Raw genomic sequence first — 18,641 nt, forward strand, 5'->3', positions numbered from 1 at the left:
ATGGCCATGGAAAAGGAAATACATTTGGTAAAACACTGGAGACAAACTAACACAAAGTAAATAGGGTCCCCACGTTATTCATGCCCAAGGATCATGACTCAGTGGATATATATATACCTAACAGACTGGCCGGTCAGAGCCACAGCCTCGAGTGCCTGGGAGTGCCGGCTCGCACGCCAGCCTCAGCGGAAGGACGGGAGGGTGCAGGATACAGTGATCTGAATCTTAGTCTGTTAATCTGAATCGGTTTAAAGGAAACTCTTCTTGCTTTCGGTTTTAGTAGTGTCGTAATAACGGACTAGTTCTTCCTGAGTGACCACAGCTTGTTCTGTCTGAGAAAACGCATACCCATCTGGAAGAGCAAAGCACAGAGGAATCCGTTAGGAGCACGAAGATCTGGTGAATGTTCTGGTGACAGAAACTGAGACTGCGAACGGGCTGGGACACACACACACACACACACGGGCCCTGTCGGCCAGGCCAGCGACTAGGGCAGGGAGGTGGCAGGTGTGAGGAGGACGCGGTGACACAGTGCTTTGTACACCCGGCTGTGATGGGTTCAGACGCGCCCACTCTGGGCCCGCAGCTGCGCTGTGGGGGGTAGGCGGGTGCCGGTGAGTGCCGGCTCCAGCCCTCCCGGGGACGCTCGCTCTGTGAAAGCGCTTGCTTTAGGCCGAGCACATTCGTTTAGATTGGTCTAATTGAGCTCTTTCTCCATACAAGAACCACCAAATTTTTTTAAAAAAATAGATAATACAGGAAGTTTCCATCTATTTTTTATAATTGTAGTAAAATACACATAACATAAATGTCACCATCTTAGCCATTTTTAAGTGTAGTTGAGTGGCTTCATGCACATTCACACCGCCGTGCAACCATCGCCACTGTCCAAAAGCGAAACTTTGCACCCATTAAACTAACACTGCCGTTCCATTCCTCCCTCCTCCCTGCCCCTGGCAACCTCCCTTCTGCTTTCTGTCTCTATGAACTGAACCGCTCTAGGGATCTCATACACATGGAATCATACATATTTGTCCTTTGTGTCCTGCTTATTCCACTTAGCGTAATATCCCCAAGTAGAATGGCCTGCTTTTAGTTACTCATCTTTCTCGTGGGCAGATGGGGTTTCGATGCCATGATCCACCTTACAGTGTGTTACTTACGGGGGGGACTCAGATCAACAGAAGAGCTCTTGAAGACAATTTCGTGGGGCTGGGTAATTAAGGACTTTTGGAGAGTTGCTGCCTTCATCCTGGGAGTAAATCAAATCCAGCCTGGCTTTAGTTCATTGGATTACATCTCAAATGAATTTATTGATGAATCAAGTGACAAGGTAAAGTTAAAAAAACTGTACTCACGTTTTGGAGACTGTCCATATATTAGAAATAAAATAGACATTATCAGAACACTCTCGGCAAGGTGCTGCTTCTAAAATAGTGCTTTGCTGTGAGCATTTGTTAGATACAGCTCCCCGAACATCCTTGGCAAATAGTGGAACTGAACAATGAGTGTCCTGCTAGCCCTCTGGCTTCCCAGACCACCTTAGAGTTTGCGGTGTGTATCTTAAAAACCTCTGTCCCAATTCCTTTCCTGATGGCAAAGTGTGATAAACCACTCTAGGTAAAGACTTGGCAACGTGTGTCGGGAAAGGTCGGCCATAGGCAGCCGGGGAGACCTCCTTCTGCAGCTCCTAAAGCTCACCACAGTGGAAACCCACGTGTGGAGAAAACAAAAACTCAAGGCTGTGCCCAGACCTCATACGCAAGCCCGGCACAGAAGCCTGCTGTCATTACTGAGAAGGAGCAAGGCACTTCTACTTAGAAGACCATCCAGGCTGTGTCAGACAACTGGAATTTGTCTATCTCTAGGGATAGTTTGGGTGCAGAGATTAAAAATGTTATTGCACATTTAATTCCTATAAACCTCCTGACATTTCTAGCATGCGGCTTGTTCTCTCGATACTATCAAATAAGGACCAGCAGGAGCAGACAGCAACTGCAGGAGCAAGAAGTGTGATGTCTTTCCTTACTCCCGGGCCGTGGGGGAAGGGGAGCCATCGAGACGCTGGAGGGAAGCCTGGTCCTTTCCTCGGGGTGCAGGTCTCTCCTCCTGGATCCCAGCCTCATGTAGGGCGGGGGACAGAGAGAGGACTGCTCTCCGTGCACGTTCAAACCTTCATGCAAAACTCTGCAGAGGGAAGTGGCAGACCCTATGGCCCAAAATAGATACCCATGTCTGTCCACCAGCGGCCAGGGGTTGAGATAACGTCAGTGTGCATAAGCCTCGAGCTCCTTCCGTGAGAATCGTGATAAGGGAAGCTTTCTTTAAAAAATATTTGAGGTGAAATGGGTACATTATTTTTTAAAATGAAGCATTAAAAGAAAAACCCTTTTGCGATAACCAGACATTGGAAGGGAAAGCCAACGGAGTCGTCAAAGGAGTTGTGTGAGCCCGTGTGGGGGACAGAGGGCAGGACCCTGTGGGCTGTGGGAAGGACCCAGCTGTGTCGGGGGAGAGGAGAGGCCCGGGCAGCTGAGGAGCAGGGGAGACATGACTAGGTCACGCCAGCAAAGGCTCTGGCGCCTGAGGCCAGCGAGGAGGCGCCTGCAGGGCAGGGGGTGGGGGGTGGGGGTGAGGGTGGGGGATGCACAGCTAACACGGCAGAATCCGAGAGCTGTGTCCTTCTCAGTTTATTTTAAAGGTGGGATGTGCAGTGGGATAGGAGGGAGAGAGAGTGAGAGAGACTCCACGCCCTTTGGCCGGAGGAAGCGGGAGAATGCACCTGCCATCCCCTGCAGGGGAGCCTTGCAGCTGGGCGGGGAAGGGGCGCTGCACTGCGGGGCCCATGAAGGTCAAGGTGCCTGTCTGACCCGTGCTTAACATACCCGGGCCTGGGAGGGGAAGGTGGGAAAAAGGACAACAAGAGTTCCTAACAAAAATCAGGATAAAAAGGAACAAAGGCCTCACCTGTTTTCAGATATTCTGGGAAGCTCAAATTCTATCACTTTGCCCCTTTCCCGCTCCCGAACCTCCTCTAGAAAAGTCTTGTAGTAGGTATTTCTAATTCTGTACCAAGTGGGAAAGACAAAAAGAACATAACAGGCGAGCTTTGCATGCTGTAATGACTGCTTTCTCCCCGCAATGAACATGCACTTTCTCCCTCCCTGTGCGGCCCGCGCACTCTTTTTCTGGTAGCTTAAACTGTCCGCAGGGCAGTGCGGGACGGAGCTGGGGGGTGCACATAAGCAGCCAGCTGTCCCAAACCCTGCAGCCTCCCGCGAGAGGCTGGGGGTGTCCAGGCTGCACGGGGCCCGACTCCAGAGGGTAGGCCTGCCCGGGCCAGCCAGGCAGGTGCAGCTGAAGAGTCACAGGACTGAGACATGATTGCATGTGGCCTTTTCTACCATTGTCACTGTTTGGGAATCTTGGTGCGTAAGTCCAGCTTCCGTTGTGTGCTGACTCTTGTCCTCACTCCTGTCAGAGAGCCCTGGGCCTAGTGGTGCCACTTATAGCAATTACAGCGCCAGAGTGGACTCTCAGCACTTCAGGTGCCAGTCAGGCCTGCAGACTCTTGACTTGAAAGGTACAAGGCAACCTGGACGGATGCTCACCCCATCATCGGGCTCTAAATCTACACTCAGGCATTCATCATTCATCCACTCATGCATTCTATAAATATAGTTCTTGAGCTGCCGTTGGGCGCCAAAGCAAAAAAAAAACCAGACATCTCTACTTTCATAAGGCTTCCAGCACACAGGGGCAGGCAGACAACAGACAAGCAGACAAGTGAGCAAGGCCAGAGGGGCCCACGTGGTGCTGTGACAGCACAAGGCAGAGGTGAGGGCTCGTGGAGGCTATCAGCAAGGGCTGCCGTGAGGAAGTGGATTGGAGCTGGGGTCTAAAGGGCAGGCAGGCAGTCACTAGGTGAGAGTGGGGAAGAGCATTCCAGGTAGAAGGTGACACCATGCATCTTAGAATAACGTTTAAAGAATATAAACTGGCGGCTGGGTGCAGTGTGGCTCACACCTGTAATCCTACCACTTTGGGAGGCCAAGGTGAGAGGAGCGCTTGAGCCCAGGAGTTGGAGGCTGCAGGGAGCTATGATGATGCCACTGCACTCCAGCCTGAATGACAGAGCAAGACCCTGTCTCAAAGAAAAAAAAAAAAAAAAAAAAAAAAGAGCAAACCTAGATGCTGATGTACAACTGAAGAAAAACACTTGTGTGTATTTGGTGTATCTAAGTGGTATGCTTTGATTAAAGTAACTTTCTAAGCTGCTACCTAGAAAAGTAAGCTATCGTCCTCTCCCTTCCATCAGCAATCAGTATTTTAAGGCCTGTGATGTCTCTCTTTTTGCACTGTATTTATCTTCTGCAATCCTCTCTGGCTAAAGTAAAATAATGAGCAAATATATAAACATAAATGAATATAAACAAATAACCCTTTACCAAGCTCTTCTCACAGCTGATCACAAGGTTTACCTACCACTGAGACTTATCAGGGGATTACTGACGGGAAGTATTATCACAAAACAAAAAGGAAGGAAGAGCAGCTAGCCAAATATGGTTTAGGTCTTAGAGAAAAGAAGCCAGACTTGGCCGGGCGCGGTGGCTCACGCCTGTAATCCTAGCACTCTGGGAGGCCCAGGCAGGCGGATTGTCCGAGGTCAGGAGTTCGAATCCAGCCTGAGCAAGAGCGAGACCCCGTCTCTACTATAAAAATAGAAAGAAATTAACTGTCCCACTAAAAATATATAGAGAAAAAATTAGCCGGGCATGGTGGCACATGCCTGTAGTCCCAGCTACTCGGGAGGCTGAGGCAGGAGGATCGCTTGAGCCCAGGAGTTTGAGGTTGCTGTGAGCTAGGCTGATGCCACGGCACTCTAGCCTGGGGAACGAGACTCTGACTCCAAAAAAAAAAAAAAAAAGCCAGACTTTATTTTAAAGGTTCCAAAGTTCGTGATTACTCATTATGAAAGTGTATCTTCATCTCAGGGCACTTTTGGACATCACAGCCCAAAGAAAGGTCAGGAATAACAAAGGACAACATTTTGTGGAGCAGCTGAAGTAGAGGCACAGGGCATGTCTATGTTCTATCCAAAATGAACGGTTTTTGTGTTGTGGGGAGAAAGCCGTAGAGAAAGTGCAGACATCTAACACCAATACTCATCTTAATATGGACATCCGTGTTCTGGTTTATCACATTCTAGGTCCAGGGAAGCCCGGCCTGCCCACAGCCCCAGCTCCGCGGCCAGGATCGCCCTGGTGCTGAGTGGGGGCGTTTCTGGCTGCGCACCCAGACTGAAGGTGCCCAGGGGATGGGAAAGGGCTTGTCTGGGGATTTTTTGGTTATGATTGTTTTCAATGAACAAAATTTCATATCTATTAATGCAAAACTGAGTTCATAGCTGTTCTTTAAATTAGAAAGTTGTTTTTCTCCCCAAATGGCAAAAGTTATCAAATAGAGAAAACAATTTTATCTCAGGACAGCAGTGTTTACATTTCAAAGAGGGATGAGGCCTGGAGCCATGAAGATATCGCAGGAATTGGAACCTTAGAGACCGCGTGTTTCATCTCACACCTGGAGACAAATTTACATTCCAAAGGGTGCAAACCCGGGATCCTTCTTCCTTCATTTCTGGAGGATAATTTATTAATTTGTTTTAAAATTAGGAAGCAAAGTTTCCCTCCATTCTCAGGAAGGGAGAGGGGACAGCTGTCATTCTGCAACACAGACTCTCAGGTTCATGCTTTTTGAGTTCCTCTCCTGCAGGGCAGCCTTGGCGCCTGCAGCCCTGTGTGTCCACTCCACACTGTATCGCCCAGGAAGGGGGAGAGACTGGTGCGAGGGGAACCACTGTGGCCGTTGTCCTGGGTAATAACAGTCTGTCTCTGCCTCTGAAAACCCATGTCTACCTTCAGGATAATACAGATAAATCAGATAGTACGAATTTATCAGTACTTTTGCCCCATCTCCCATTGCTAACTTTGCTTTATTTATTAATACCTGCGGCCAAGGCAGGCGGATTGCTCGAAGTCAGGAGTTCGAAACCAGCCTGAACAAGAGCGAGACCCCATCTCTACTACAAATAGAAAGAAATTAATTGGCCAACTAACATATATATAGAAAAAATCAGCCAGGCATGGTGGCACATGCCTGTAGTCCCAGCTACTAGGGAGGCTGAGGCAGTAGGATTGCTTGAGCCCAGGAGTCTGAGGTTGCTGTGAGTTAGGCTCACGCCACGGCACTCACTCTAGCCTGGGCAACAGAGTGAGACTCTGTCTCAAAAAAAAAAAAAAAAAAATTAATTAATTAATTAATACCTCCATGAAGAATTCTTCAAAAGGCTTTTTAAACTCTTAGGCAAGACAATTCTTCTTGAGAGTGGAATGAAAAGACCATGCAAACACACACACACACACATACACACACACACACATACACGAGAGGGAGGAGGAGAAGGGGAGAAAAGACAGTGGAGGGGAGGAGGACAAGGAAGAAAATCTGATGTATTTGTTGGAAAACTTTGGGAAATATTCAGTTCTCCTCTTTGGAGACTACAGATAATTATGTTTGCCCTGATATGTAGAGAGATCAGGAAAGAACTGGACATTGAAAAGCAAAATTAATATTATCCCTTTCAGCATATGCCTTTCTCTGTTCATTAATTAGTTTGAAACTTATAATATTTTAGAGCTTTATTATATAGGTATTATAAATATTATTTATAATATTATTATAAATAGGTATTATAAATATTATAGGCAAATTATTTTTCATTTTAAAACCATATAATCTCATGGGTACTTTACCTTTAATTTTAGAGATTTCAGAAATTTCTAACACCTTAATTTAAAGCTTTGTATTTATGCTGGACTTGAGAAAAGAATTGAGATCTTCTAATTTAATATTTAAATATTTTGGAAGAATTATATTTGAAAAAAAAAAAAGAATTATATTTGATAAATTCTTACTCCAATTTTTTTGAAAAAGTAAGAATGCTTTTCTATTGAATATCTCTCTCCTATTGCTTATTTTATTGTAAGGTTTTAATCTGAGACTCTCTGGCATCAGGTTTTAACTCCTGTAAAATAGATAAAAGTTATACAAGTCATGCTTTTAGAGAACGAACCTGTTTTCAAAAAAAAAAATCATGAAGTGTGTAATATTACCATCAAATATTATATACCCTTCCATGCGTTTTGATTGTGTATTTTTGTCTACTCTAAATAGACTGTTGGTAAATCTTCAATGGCAAAAAGCAGAGGACATTTAATTCCTTTGAAACTACCATGATATATAATTTTCATAAAGTGGCACTCAGTTTAATTTGAAAGACATATAACTGGAAATGGGTAGTTAAACACGACAGCATATTTTTTGGTTACCACTTCATTTTTCAACTTACGATTTCCATATCACATTTTGGATCAGGCATGCAATGGGGACTACGAAAAAGCCCAGCCAGAAGTGTGGACAAGTCAGGACCATCTCACCCTACAAAAATAAGCAGAAACAAAAAGTATTTAGAGAAGAATCTTTCGGTGTGTCAATACAGAGCACCAGCGCAGCTGTCAGTTTCCTCCCCTCCACCAAAACATGGGAAAAGACATGGAGGCGGTCTTGAAAACTGAACTACTAAATCGACACAGGTGCATGAAACCTAAGTGTCATGCAGATGTTCCGTGGTATCTAGCCCTGCCCTGCCTGCAGATACTAAAATTCCCTAGTGCTCAAGTCCCTTCTATAAAGCAGAGCAGGATTTGCATATAACTTACAAATCATCCTATCATATACTTTAACCCTTTTCTAGGTTACTTATAATACTTAATACAATGCCTACACATCACTTCACTGGTGTGGATTCAACACAGTGCTTGCTGTGTGGCAAATGCAAGTTTTGCTTTTGGAACTTTATTTTTTCCCCAAATTTTTTCCCCAAATATTTTGGATCTGCACTTTGTTGAATCCATGAATGTGGAACCCACAGATACGGAGGGCTGACTGTATTAGCTATCTTAATTTAATAGTATAATGTATCAATAAGCAACCAAATAAATATTTTGATCAAATAGTTTCTATTCCAGGAATGCAAGGATGGATCAATATTGCATTGCTTAGCAATACAACTTTAACTGCTAGACATTGTGTTTGAAACAAGTATGCCATTATATTCTCCTGAGATAATGCACTCTTCCTTTGGCCTAGCAGATTAGTTGGTGGCTAGCTGATCATTTTAGTTCCATCAGGGACTGTACTGATTTGAGACTAGGTAAGGCTCCCTCTACCTCTAGACTGCCTTTAACTCTCCAGGGTTATTTTTCAACTGAGTACCTAGTGTGCTCATTGAATCCCAAACTCTAATATTTGTCTCTGAGTCTGCTCAATCCTCTGCTCTGTTCCAGAGGGTTTCTTCTGATATGTCAGCTTCCTACCTCATGCTGTTCCAGAATTTGCCAACTGAACCGAGGGGAAAACAGGCTGAGTGCCTGGGGTCCCCCAGTTATCTGCCAAAAACTCCACAGGGTATCTGTCTCTGCCTATTTTGTTGAGCTGTATGTTTTGTGGAATTTTTCTATTTATACAAATGTATTGATTTGTTGTGGAAAGTTGTTTGTAATGTCTTCTCATTATATTTTTGATGTCTGTGTTACTTTGGGTTAGCCAAGAAGAAGACACCAAGACAGGCTTACATGAACAGGACATTCACTAGGGAAGGGAACAGGAGAAGGCAGAGAAAGCCTTCAGGCCATGTTGCTGGCCTGATACCCGTGCAAAGAGAGAGAGAGAGAGATGGAAGAAGGCCCAGGTAGGAGGAATCCTGGAGTGTAGCACGGTGCCAAGATGTGTTTGGCTAGTCTGATGTGGAGTCCTCAGTCGAAGTCATCCACTGGAGGAGAAGCCTGTATGCCTGGAAGAGACCTGCCTAATGCCCCACGCTCAGTCCTTGCCTGACAGCAGCTTCCCTGTGGGCGCAGGGAGGAGCCCAGAGGGGCTGGAGCTGGGGCCGGTGGCCAGTGATGGTCCTCAGGGCTGCCACAGTGTCTGATACTGTTAATGATGGTTATTCTCTTCCTTTTTTCCCCATTAATAATCTTGCTAGGGGTTTATCAGTTTCATTAAACTTTTCAAAGAACCAGCTGTGGTCTTTGTTGATTTCCCCACTATGCAACTCTGTCCTGTTTCATTGCTCTCTTTTAGTATTTCCTTTTTCTGGTTTTCTTACATTTGCTTCTCTGTTATTTTTCTAGTGTTTTGAGCTGGAGGCTTAAGTCATGGATTTTTCTTTTTTTCTAACACATGTATTTAAGGCTATAGTTTTCCCTGTGAGAAATGACTTAGCTGGGCACCACTGGTTGACTATGTGTTTTCATTCACATAACCTCCACTTGGCTCTTTGCCAAAGGTACCGCAGTATCTGTTCTTTTTTTGAGTTTGCATCTTTTCCATTTTAATTGTTGTAAATTATTTTTCAGATGGATTTTTATCTCCGCATCTCCAGTCCTTGGGGAATAAATTCTTCTACGACGTGTTACGTGATGACTGTCTAAAGAATCCTCCTGTCTTCAGTAGAGGTTTTCTTCTTCCATGGGAATACTTTGTACCTAGAAAAGTAAAGCCCCTGGGGGTGGCTTTATAATGACTTTTTGGGAAGAGTCCAAGGCATTTCATCAAAACCTGGATTAATTTTGGTGCTGTTGTATTATTTGCTTGGGATTCGTGCAGCACATGCAGTGCTGATGTTGACACTCTGACGTGGTCAAGCTTGGGGAAAGGTGTTTCTATTAATATTTCTCACAGAGACCTGGAGCCTAGAACTCAAACAGGTGACGTGCTCTCTGACGCTTCTGGGCAGAGTGAATGGTGATTTTTCTTCTCCCCTTTCAAGATGGAGCAACAACACTTTGGGGCTCCCAGATTACTGTAGTGGCCTCATTTCCCTTACAGATGCCAAAGACAAACATCCGACCCCAAAGACACTGTTGAACTCCAGTTCCCTGTCTCTTAGCCCCATGCCGGTACCCAACACACACTGGACTGCCAACGTCAGCTTACGTTTCTTCCTCTGGCACTGAGCTCCCCCTTTATTTGGGGGGACTGTGGGAATCCTTTATATGTTGAGATCACCTACGTATACAAAATCATTGTAAAATATTTCATCCAGCAAGTGTACTCATTTCTGCTGAGACCCATGTTATCAGAAGTTACACAGCAATTCTGGGATGAGTAAGGATTAGTCAGAGGGGTTGGATAAGAAAGATGATACTCAAAATCCTAAGAAAATAAGGAGGTGAAGATGTGAAAAAGTAGACACAAGTTTGAACCGAGAGGTCCAATTCCCATTGGAATTGACTGCAAGTGTTTCATTGCAACCTTTGGAAAAGCAATTTTAGAAAAGTGGTAGAGGAAAAAACTAAATTTTAGCGGTTTAGGAAAGAACAGGACTTGGGAAGTACAGAGAGCAAGAGGACGCCTCTTTTAAAATATTTAGAGAAAGTGTAGGGAGAGCTGTTGGACGTTCAGTGAAAAATAAAGCCGGTCAAGACAACATTCCCCTTTTGTTTCAGGCATTTATTTTTGGATTAGAAATACTTGATAAACCATCAGTAGAGCGGCATGACAGTCCTAATTTGGACTGTCCCAACTGCTTATCTCCTCAGCTTCAATTATCTACCAAATGTTGATAATTTTCATCCTATTTACATTTTGGACAAGGCCAACTGGTTATGAAGCAGATATAAACTAGGTGATCTTCCCCATAGCTCCTGCTTGTCTTTATTTGTCAGTTGGCTCACTTATTCCTTACAACTCCTGTAGAAGGTATGCTCAAGCAATCTTGAGCGCGCACGACGTCCTGAAGCGTTCACTGAGCTCAACAGAATAAAAGAGGGAGCTGAGCTCCAGAGTCCAGCAGAACAAGGATTTCCTTAATGAGCAATCAGAGTGGATGAGAACGTCATCTCTTCTTTCTGTTTCAACCTATTAACTTTAATATTGACCCAAATTAAACCATAGATTGACTTCCTGACCTATCACCTGTGCACAGATTTCCGTCACTAGTTCTGTCTTTCTAATGTGCTCCACAAAGCCAAGAGTCCTCGTGTCACTCAAATACAATCCCAAGTAGCTCGAATCAAAATTATGACCCAGGAATACTGAGACCTTTGACTTTCACATGGAGAACAAATGCAAACCAACGTGGGTAACTTCAGCATGGATGGGGTTAAGTGCAGGAGGTCTGCTTGTCACCCTGGACAAGGAAATGAGGAATTTCTGGCACGCCGTGTCAAATCAGGGTGGAAAACTTTTTCTTGGAAGCGTGCATGATGAAATCAACAGATCTTCTCTACGTAAACACATTGTATGTCTTTGCTGGTGAACCCTGGCAGTTCTGCTAAAGCTAAGAAGGCTTTTTATTGAATAGAAACAGAAACAAACAAAAATAAGTAATTAGATGAATGTCTTTGAAACACGTGTGAAGGAGTTAGTTTTCACTCTTTCTAGATCCGAGTATACTTAAGAACTGAAACAATAAATACCATTAACACCTTGGATCCAGAAACAGGTAGCTTAAGCCTAGAATAAGTTACTGTTGGCTCCCTCAGCGGAGAATGGTTTTCTCTAGATGCGTACATGGGAAGGTACATTGGGAAAAAGACTTTCCAAAAGGTAATTTGTCGTTATATGCATTTCACTGAGGATCAAGTAAAAAATAACATTTAATATCTAAACCACAAAAAACCTGTGTATTCCCTCATTAAAAATCCCAACTTACATTTAAAACATTCAGAAACATGTAGGAATACCAAATTTTAAACTCATTTAATACAAAATTTATGACAATATAAATATTCTCTCCTAAAGTGGGAATAAAATCAGCTTATCATCATTCTTTACTATATTGCTTCTTCTACCACATTTATGAATTAAGGTTTATTTTAAAATTTCATTTTGTTAACAGTTTTAAGTAATAATTGACATACAATAAACTGCACATATTTAAAGTAAACAATTTGATATGTTTTGACATGTATTATACCCATAAGATCATTACCACCATCAAGAACCCTCATAGGCCAGCATGGTGGCTTACACCTGTCATCCCAGCACTCTGGGAGGCTGAGGTGGGAGGATCATTTGAGGTCAGGAGTTTGAGACCAGCCTGAGCAAGAGCGAGACACCGTCTAGACTAAAAATAGAAAAAACATTAGCCCGGGATTACAGGCAGGGATTACAGGCATGTGCCAATGCATCTGGCAAAATTTTTTCCTTGATTGGTAACCATGCATGCATTACCAAGTACCAAATAATTTGAGCATACAGCACACCTGCATGAAAAACATAATTGTAATATTAGCTGTTTTAAAATGATTCAGACATTATTAAAACCTTTTCTCAGTTATGCACAAAAAAATATAAATTTTGGAAAGGGTAGTTAATGCAGTTAGTTTGAAGTAATGAGATTTTAGATGCAACAATCTCTATTATAACCACGCCAGAACTTAACTGGATCAGCAGCTACTTCTCATTGCTTTGATTTTGTATTTTCTCGCCAAATTACCTTGAAAGTAGGTAACACCAGCATTTATTGTTACTGAACATAAGTTTTCATGAGGCATGTAAATCATGGTCATGGTTGGCAGAACTAACCTGTCCTGTCATCTCAGGGGCAATAGGAATGGTTGGCCAGAAGTTAGAGTAACTGATGAGAAACACCAGCCAGATGAGTATGCTTCCCCAAATTGCCATATGACTAAACTGCAGGAAAAAAGAGTATCATAGAAACACTTTAGTCTTTTTTTGTTTAAAAGAAAAAGATTTATTTAACTCTATCAACCAACAAAATAAGTTTGTCCAGGCCACATGTTCTTATGTGAAGATACTGATAATCTTTCAATTACTGGAGATTTGAGACTCCCTGGCTAACATACATATCAGAATGTCCTGCTGTGGACTCAAGAAACCACCTGAAACAACAGTACCTTGGTCACCCGAGCCATGTGGCATTCAGTGTCTTCAGGGAAAACAGTCAACTCTCAATCAGAAGTGGTTCATACAATTGATGAGTTACTTAATGAGACTACCTGCTTCTGCCGGCTTATTCGTATAAAACTTTCTTCAGGAAAAATGCTTGAATAGAAATCATTGAGAGAGAGAGAGAGAGAAATCTGGCCATAACTATATGTCCTGTGAATACGCATAGCTCTGAAACAATGGCATAAGCTGTGATTCTTTGACTGACCGAACTACGCACAGGAGCCTGGGGGAGACTTTGGCTGGAAGATCATTGGCCACGTCTGGGTCCAGGAATTTGTGCCAAATTCTATAACGGTAAATACTAAGGAGGTAACTTCTATTTCTCTGATCTGTTGCTTTGTGCTAGCAGAGGAATGTTAAGGGAATGCCTAGAAGACTCTGTCCTAAACTTCTGGCCATGCTGGGTGCAGATTTATTTTTTTATTTATTATCAATATACCAATATATCAATAAAGCAATTAGCTACACTAGATGATTTCTCAATGGCTCCAGTGATTTCATCGTATTAGGCTGCTCATTAATTAATTATGTCTCAACAGTAAAAATGCTAAGGGAAAAACCTAATCTGCAATTGCTCTTTCTATTTCTCAAGGTATTTCTTAATATGTGTCTGTGAGGCACCTTCAAAAACCATTTTCCAAGGTCCTTAAAAGTAACTTGTTAGCCAAACGATTCTTCTCTCTGGTTACAGGAGACAGAACTGCAGGGGGCGGGGGGGTGTCTCCCTGGGATCCCACGTGGGAGACGCTGGAGAAGGGGATCAGCTCAAAACTGGAGACTTTAAACTTTCAAAAACTTCAATGTGGGGGGTAGGACACACTTGATGTTTTGGTAAGGTGGGGGGTGGGGGGGCGGGGAGAGGAATTGCAGGGGCAATATATATAACCCTAACAACATTTGTACCCCCATAATATGATAAAATAAAAGGAAAAAACCAAACAAACCAATGAAAAGATAAAAGAAAAAAAATTATATGATGAAATATATATATCATATATTTATATATTATATATAAATTATGAAGTCTAAACAAAAAAGAAAATCTTTTAAGAATGATGAAGCATTGAGCATAAATGATCCTTGGCTTGCATTATAAAATGTGTTTTATTGGAATTCTGATATAGGAAAACAATTTAAATTAATCAGCCTTTTAAATAAAACTTAACTTAAAAAAAAACAAAAAACTTCAATGTGTTTTCACGCAACTACTCCCTTGTAGTGGCGGCAGTGTAGTGGGCTGCAAGGTTGGCCGTGCCTGCGTTGTTCAAGGGGTGTTTTCAGACGGGTCTCCGTTAGGACTATCCCAGTGGGACAGCCAAAAGTGAGGACCAGTCCCTTCCCTTTCTTGACTTCTCCCCGGGCTCCTTCTTAACCCTCTGGGGGCTGGAGGCCAGGAGCCCAGTGTGGCCGGGCCAGGAGGGAGACCTCTGCTTTCTGCTAAGTCTGCTTTGAACTTGGAATAAATAAATAAATAAATATACACGAATAAGTAAATGAGATTCGCTATAAGTGATCATGGATCTAAGAAACACTCTTATTGAAGAGAATTTAACGAATAAAAGAAAAAAAATGGTTTCATTTCCTTTAAATTATAGAAAATAACTGTTTCTATATTTATGTCACATCGCTGTGATACAACACCACACTTACAATTAGTATGCCTTATGAATTACTCATAAAATATTTTTGTTTAAAAATCCTCAGCTCCAACGTAGTGTTGATGTCCAGTTGGGCGGATAGCAGCAGTCAGAACTCTGAACTGATCGCATCAGAGAAGAAATATGTGACATGCTGAAATTCTTGAAAGGTGACAAGCCTCTAAAAATGTATTTTTTCTCATAAACTTTTTTAGTACAAGTTGGAAAACAATTCATTCATAGCTGTGAATGTATATGAATATACGTATTCACTTATATTATTGATAAGTTCATAAAAAATAAAACTGTTTAACTAGACATTCCACTTTTTATAATAATCTAAGGAAAGTATTACTCATGTCTGTAAATACACAAGTACACATATGTTTGTAGCAGTATTGGTTGTGTATTATTTATAATAACAAAAGTTCAAACATTTATTGTAAAAATAATTTAAATAATAAACATTCACGTGATGAAGTGTGATCCATCACTCAATGAGATATAAAAATTAAAGACATGGAAAAATGTTAAAGATCAATTAAGGGAAAAAAGTAAGTTATAAAATATTAAGTAAATTATGATTCTATTTTTGTGGGGAAAAAAGCATGCACAGAACACAGACTGAAAGAATAACAACCAAAATGGCAGTATCATTCACACTGAAAGGTATGGACAATATGCATTTCCTTCTTTTACTGTATTAGTTACATTTCCTGTTATAATTTTGTACTTGGATAACAATAGTAAATGAAGGGTCTCAATTAATGGCATTGTTAAATTGGATCTATTTCAAATGTAAGGCAGAAAAAACAAATATCCTAAAGACATTAGATACTTCATCGCTCAAACATGTAAAGCAAAAGGAAGTAAAATATGGAGACCAGAAAAAATGCTTATTATTTTTTTAACACTTAAAGATAAATCAGCATACAAACAGCAATACTGGATTGCGGAGAAATCCTAAAGAATACTCACCTTATTCCAAGACATCGTCTCCAACCCAGCCTTCAGACAGACGGTAACAACTACATACTGTGCGAGGTGAGATGGGAAGGGGAGAAAGAGATTGGAAAAGATATATTAAAAGTTGCCTTTAGAACCCACGTCTCCCCACTTGTTTCCTGACCCTCTTACCCCAGTTCTGCTCCATGTCTGGTGGACTCTGACGTCACTAAGTTGCTAAGTGTTGCGCTAGGTTTTGGTTCTGGTGAGGACACAGTGTTTTTCAAGAAAGGATCAATGTTTAGAAACCGTTTAACATATGACTAAAATCAATGCTTATACCACAAGCTCTTATATTTGCATTCCGTGGAAGTAGCGTAGAAGACCCGATTCTACCTAGAACCCCCAAGTGTTATTTATGAAAATATAGATGAGCAGGATAAATTGAAACCACTATAAATCAAAGAGTGTCTTCACTATTTCTTGGCCTTTTGTATTTCTATATATATATTAGAAATAGCTTATCAAGCCTCGGATGCTTTTGATTGCGATTACAACAAATCTATAAATCAATCTGAGGGGAGTTGACTTTCTTACAGTATTTAGTCTTCCTCTCAGCAAACGGGGTATATTTCTCCATTTAGATGTTCTTCATGTCTCCAATAAAGTTTTATGATTTTTCTCAAAGAAGTCTTAACCATTACTTGTTAGATTTATTCAAGTTCTTTTCATGTTTGATACTATTGTAAAATATTTAAAATTTTTGACTATTCTAAATATTTGTGCTGATAAATTAAAATATAATTGATTTTTAAATATCAGTACCAGTATAAGCTGCCAATTTCTTTTATTAATTATAATATTTTATCTATAGAATTTTTTATATTTTCTATGTATACATTCATATCATCTAGGATTTAAAACCAATTTTTTTCTTTCCAAATAGTATAAATAGAGTCATCCTTCTGTATTCGTGGGTCCATGTCCACGCAGGCAACTAACCATGGCTCAAAAAAATTTGAAAAAAAAAAAGGTTTAGTTGCATCAGTACTGAACATGTACAGAATTGTTTTTCTTGTCATTATTCCCTAAACAAAGCTGTATAATAACTATTTACATAGCGTTTACATTGTATTAGTAAACTACAAATAATTATTATAAATAATCTAGAGATGATTTACAGTATATGAGAGGATGTGCATAGGTTATAGGGACTTGAGCATCCATGGAGTTCGATATCCACGAGGGTCCTGGAGCCAATCCCCCATGGATATGGAGGGACGACTGTGCTTCTTATTTCATCTCCTTGTCTTATTACACTATTGAGAAACTCCACCACAGTGCTGAATAAGGGTGACAATAATGAGCATCTTTGTCTTATTGCCAATCTTAAAGAAAAAGCTTTCAATGTTTCTCATTAAGTGCGATTTTATCACAATGTGGGTTTCTCAGGGAGCAAGACAAGTGTGATACACTGAATGTTACAAATCCTGCTTTTGAAGTAGGCGGCCACAGTAAAATTAAGTACTAAGCAGACTCCTGAAGACCCTGAGTCCAAGCCTTAGTTCCTGGAAGGCATTGCTGGACCCATCCTGGGCCAGAAGGAAACATGCTCTGAAGGGAGGGACCCAGTCCTGGCAGGATTCACCACCTGCTGGCTAAAGCGCCCTTGGAATTCGAATAAACATCTTAAAAAATTTTTAAAAACTGAAATCTTTCCAAGTATTTTTTCTGACCGCAAAGGAATAAAACTAGAAATCAATAATAAGAGGAGCATTGGAAACTATACAAACACGTGGAAATTAAACAATTTGCTTCTGAATGAGCAGTGGGTAATGAAGAGATTAAGAATGAAATTGAAAAATTCCTTGAAACAAATGAAAATGAGAACACAACATATCAAAACCTATGCCATATAGTAAAAGCAGGAATAAAAGGAAAGTCTATAGCAACACATGCCTACATCAAAAAAGTAAAAAGCTTCAAATAAACAATCTAATGCTGCATCTCAAAGAACTAAAAAAACAAGTGCCAACCAAACCCAAAATTAATAGAAGAAAAGAAATAATAAAGATCAGAAAAGAAATGAATGAAATTAAAACAAAAATATAAAAAAATGAAATTGAAAAAACTATGAAAGATCAATGAAACAAAAAGTTTTTTAAAAAATAAACAAAATTGACACACTTTTAGCCATACTAAGAAAAAAAGAGAGAAGATTCAAATAAATAAAATTGGAGATGAAAAGGGACATATTACAATTGATACTGCAGAAATCCAAGGGATCATTAGAGACTACTGTGAGCAACTATATGCCAATAAATTGGAAAACCTAGAAGAAATGGATAGATTCCTAGACACATACAACCCACCAGGATTGAACTAGGAGGAAAGCCAAAACCATTAATAAGTAATGAGATAGAAATGTAATAAAAAGCTTCCCATCAAAGAAAAGCCCAGGACCCGATGGCTTCGTTGCTGATTTCTACCAGGCATTCAAAGAAGAACTAATACCAATTCTACTTAAACTATTCCGAAAAATTATCGAGGGGGATAGTTCCAAACTCATTCTATGAGGCCTGTATCATCCTGATAACAAAACTGGACAAAGATACAACAAAAGAAGGAAACCATAGGTCAATATCTCAGATGAACATAGATGTAAAAATATTCAACAAAATACTAGTAAAGCAAATTCAACAATACATTTAAAAGGTTATTCATTATGATCAAGTGGAATTCACCCTAGGGATGCAAGGATGGTTCATCATACACAAATCAATCAATGTGATACATCATATCAATAGCATGGAGGACAAAAACAATCTGATCATTTCAATTGACACTGGAAAAGCATTCAATAAAATTCAACATCCCTTCATGATAAAAACACTCCAAAAACTGGATATAGAAGGAACTTACCTCAACATGTTAAAAGCCATATATGATGGACCCATGGCAAGTATCGCACTGAATGGGGAAAAATTGAAAGTCTTTCCTCTAAGATCTGGAACAAAACAA

At 40.9% G+C, this 18,641-nt stretch overlaps 1 protein-coding gene across 1 annotated transcript in view; it reads right to left on the reverse strand.

The window, feature by feature from the left end:
* Positions 1–248: 248 nt before the first annotated feature.
* LOC105878806 (phospholipid-transporting ATPase IB-like) overlaps positions 249–18,641 on the reverse strand; it is a 128,778-nt gene continuing 110,385 nt past the window's right edge. Inside the window, exons 31-36 of the mRNA XM_076009393.1 lie at positions 15,654–15,710; positions 12,652–12,759; positions 7,409–7,497; positions 2,968–3,066; positions 1,164–1,252; positions 249–352 (exon numbers count right to left, since the gene is read on the reverse strand). Of these exons, the coding sequence (XP_075865508.1) occupies positions 249–352; positions 1,164–1,252; positions 2,968–3,066; positions 7,409–7,497; positions 12,652–12,759; positions 15,654–15,710 (546 nt within the window). The remainder of the gene's footprint in view (positions 353–1,163; positions 1,253–2,967; positions 3,067–7,408; positions 7,498–12,651; positions 12,760–15,653; positions 15,711–18,641) is intronic.

This window comes from Microcebus murinus, chromosome 13 (genome assembly GCF_040939455.1).
Source record: "Microcebus murinus isolate Inina chromosome 13, M.murinus_Inina_mat1.0, whole genome shotgun sequence".
In the NCBI taxonomy this organism is placed as follows: Eukaryota; Metazoa; Chordata; class Mammalia; order Primates; family Cheirogaleidae; genus Microcebus; species Microcebus murinus.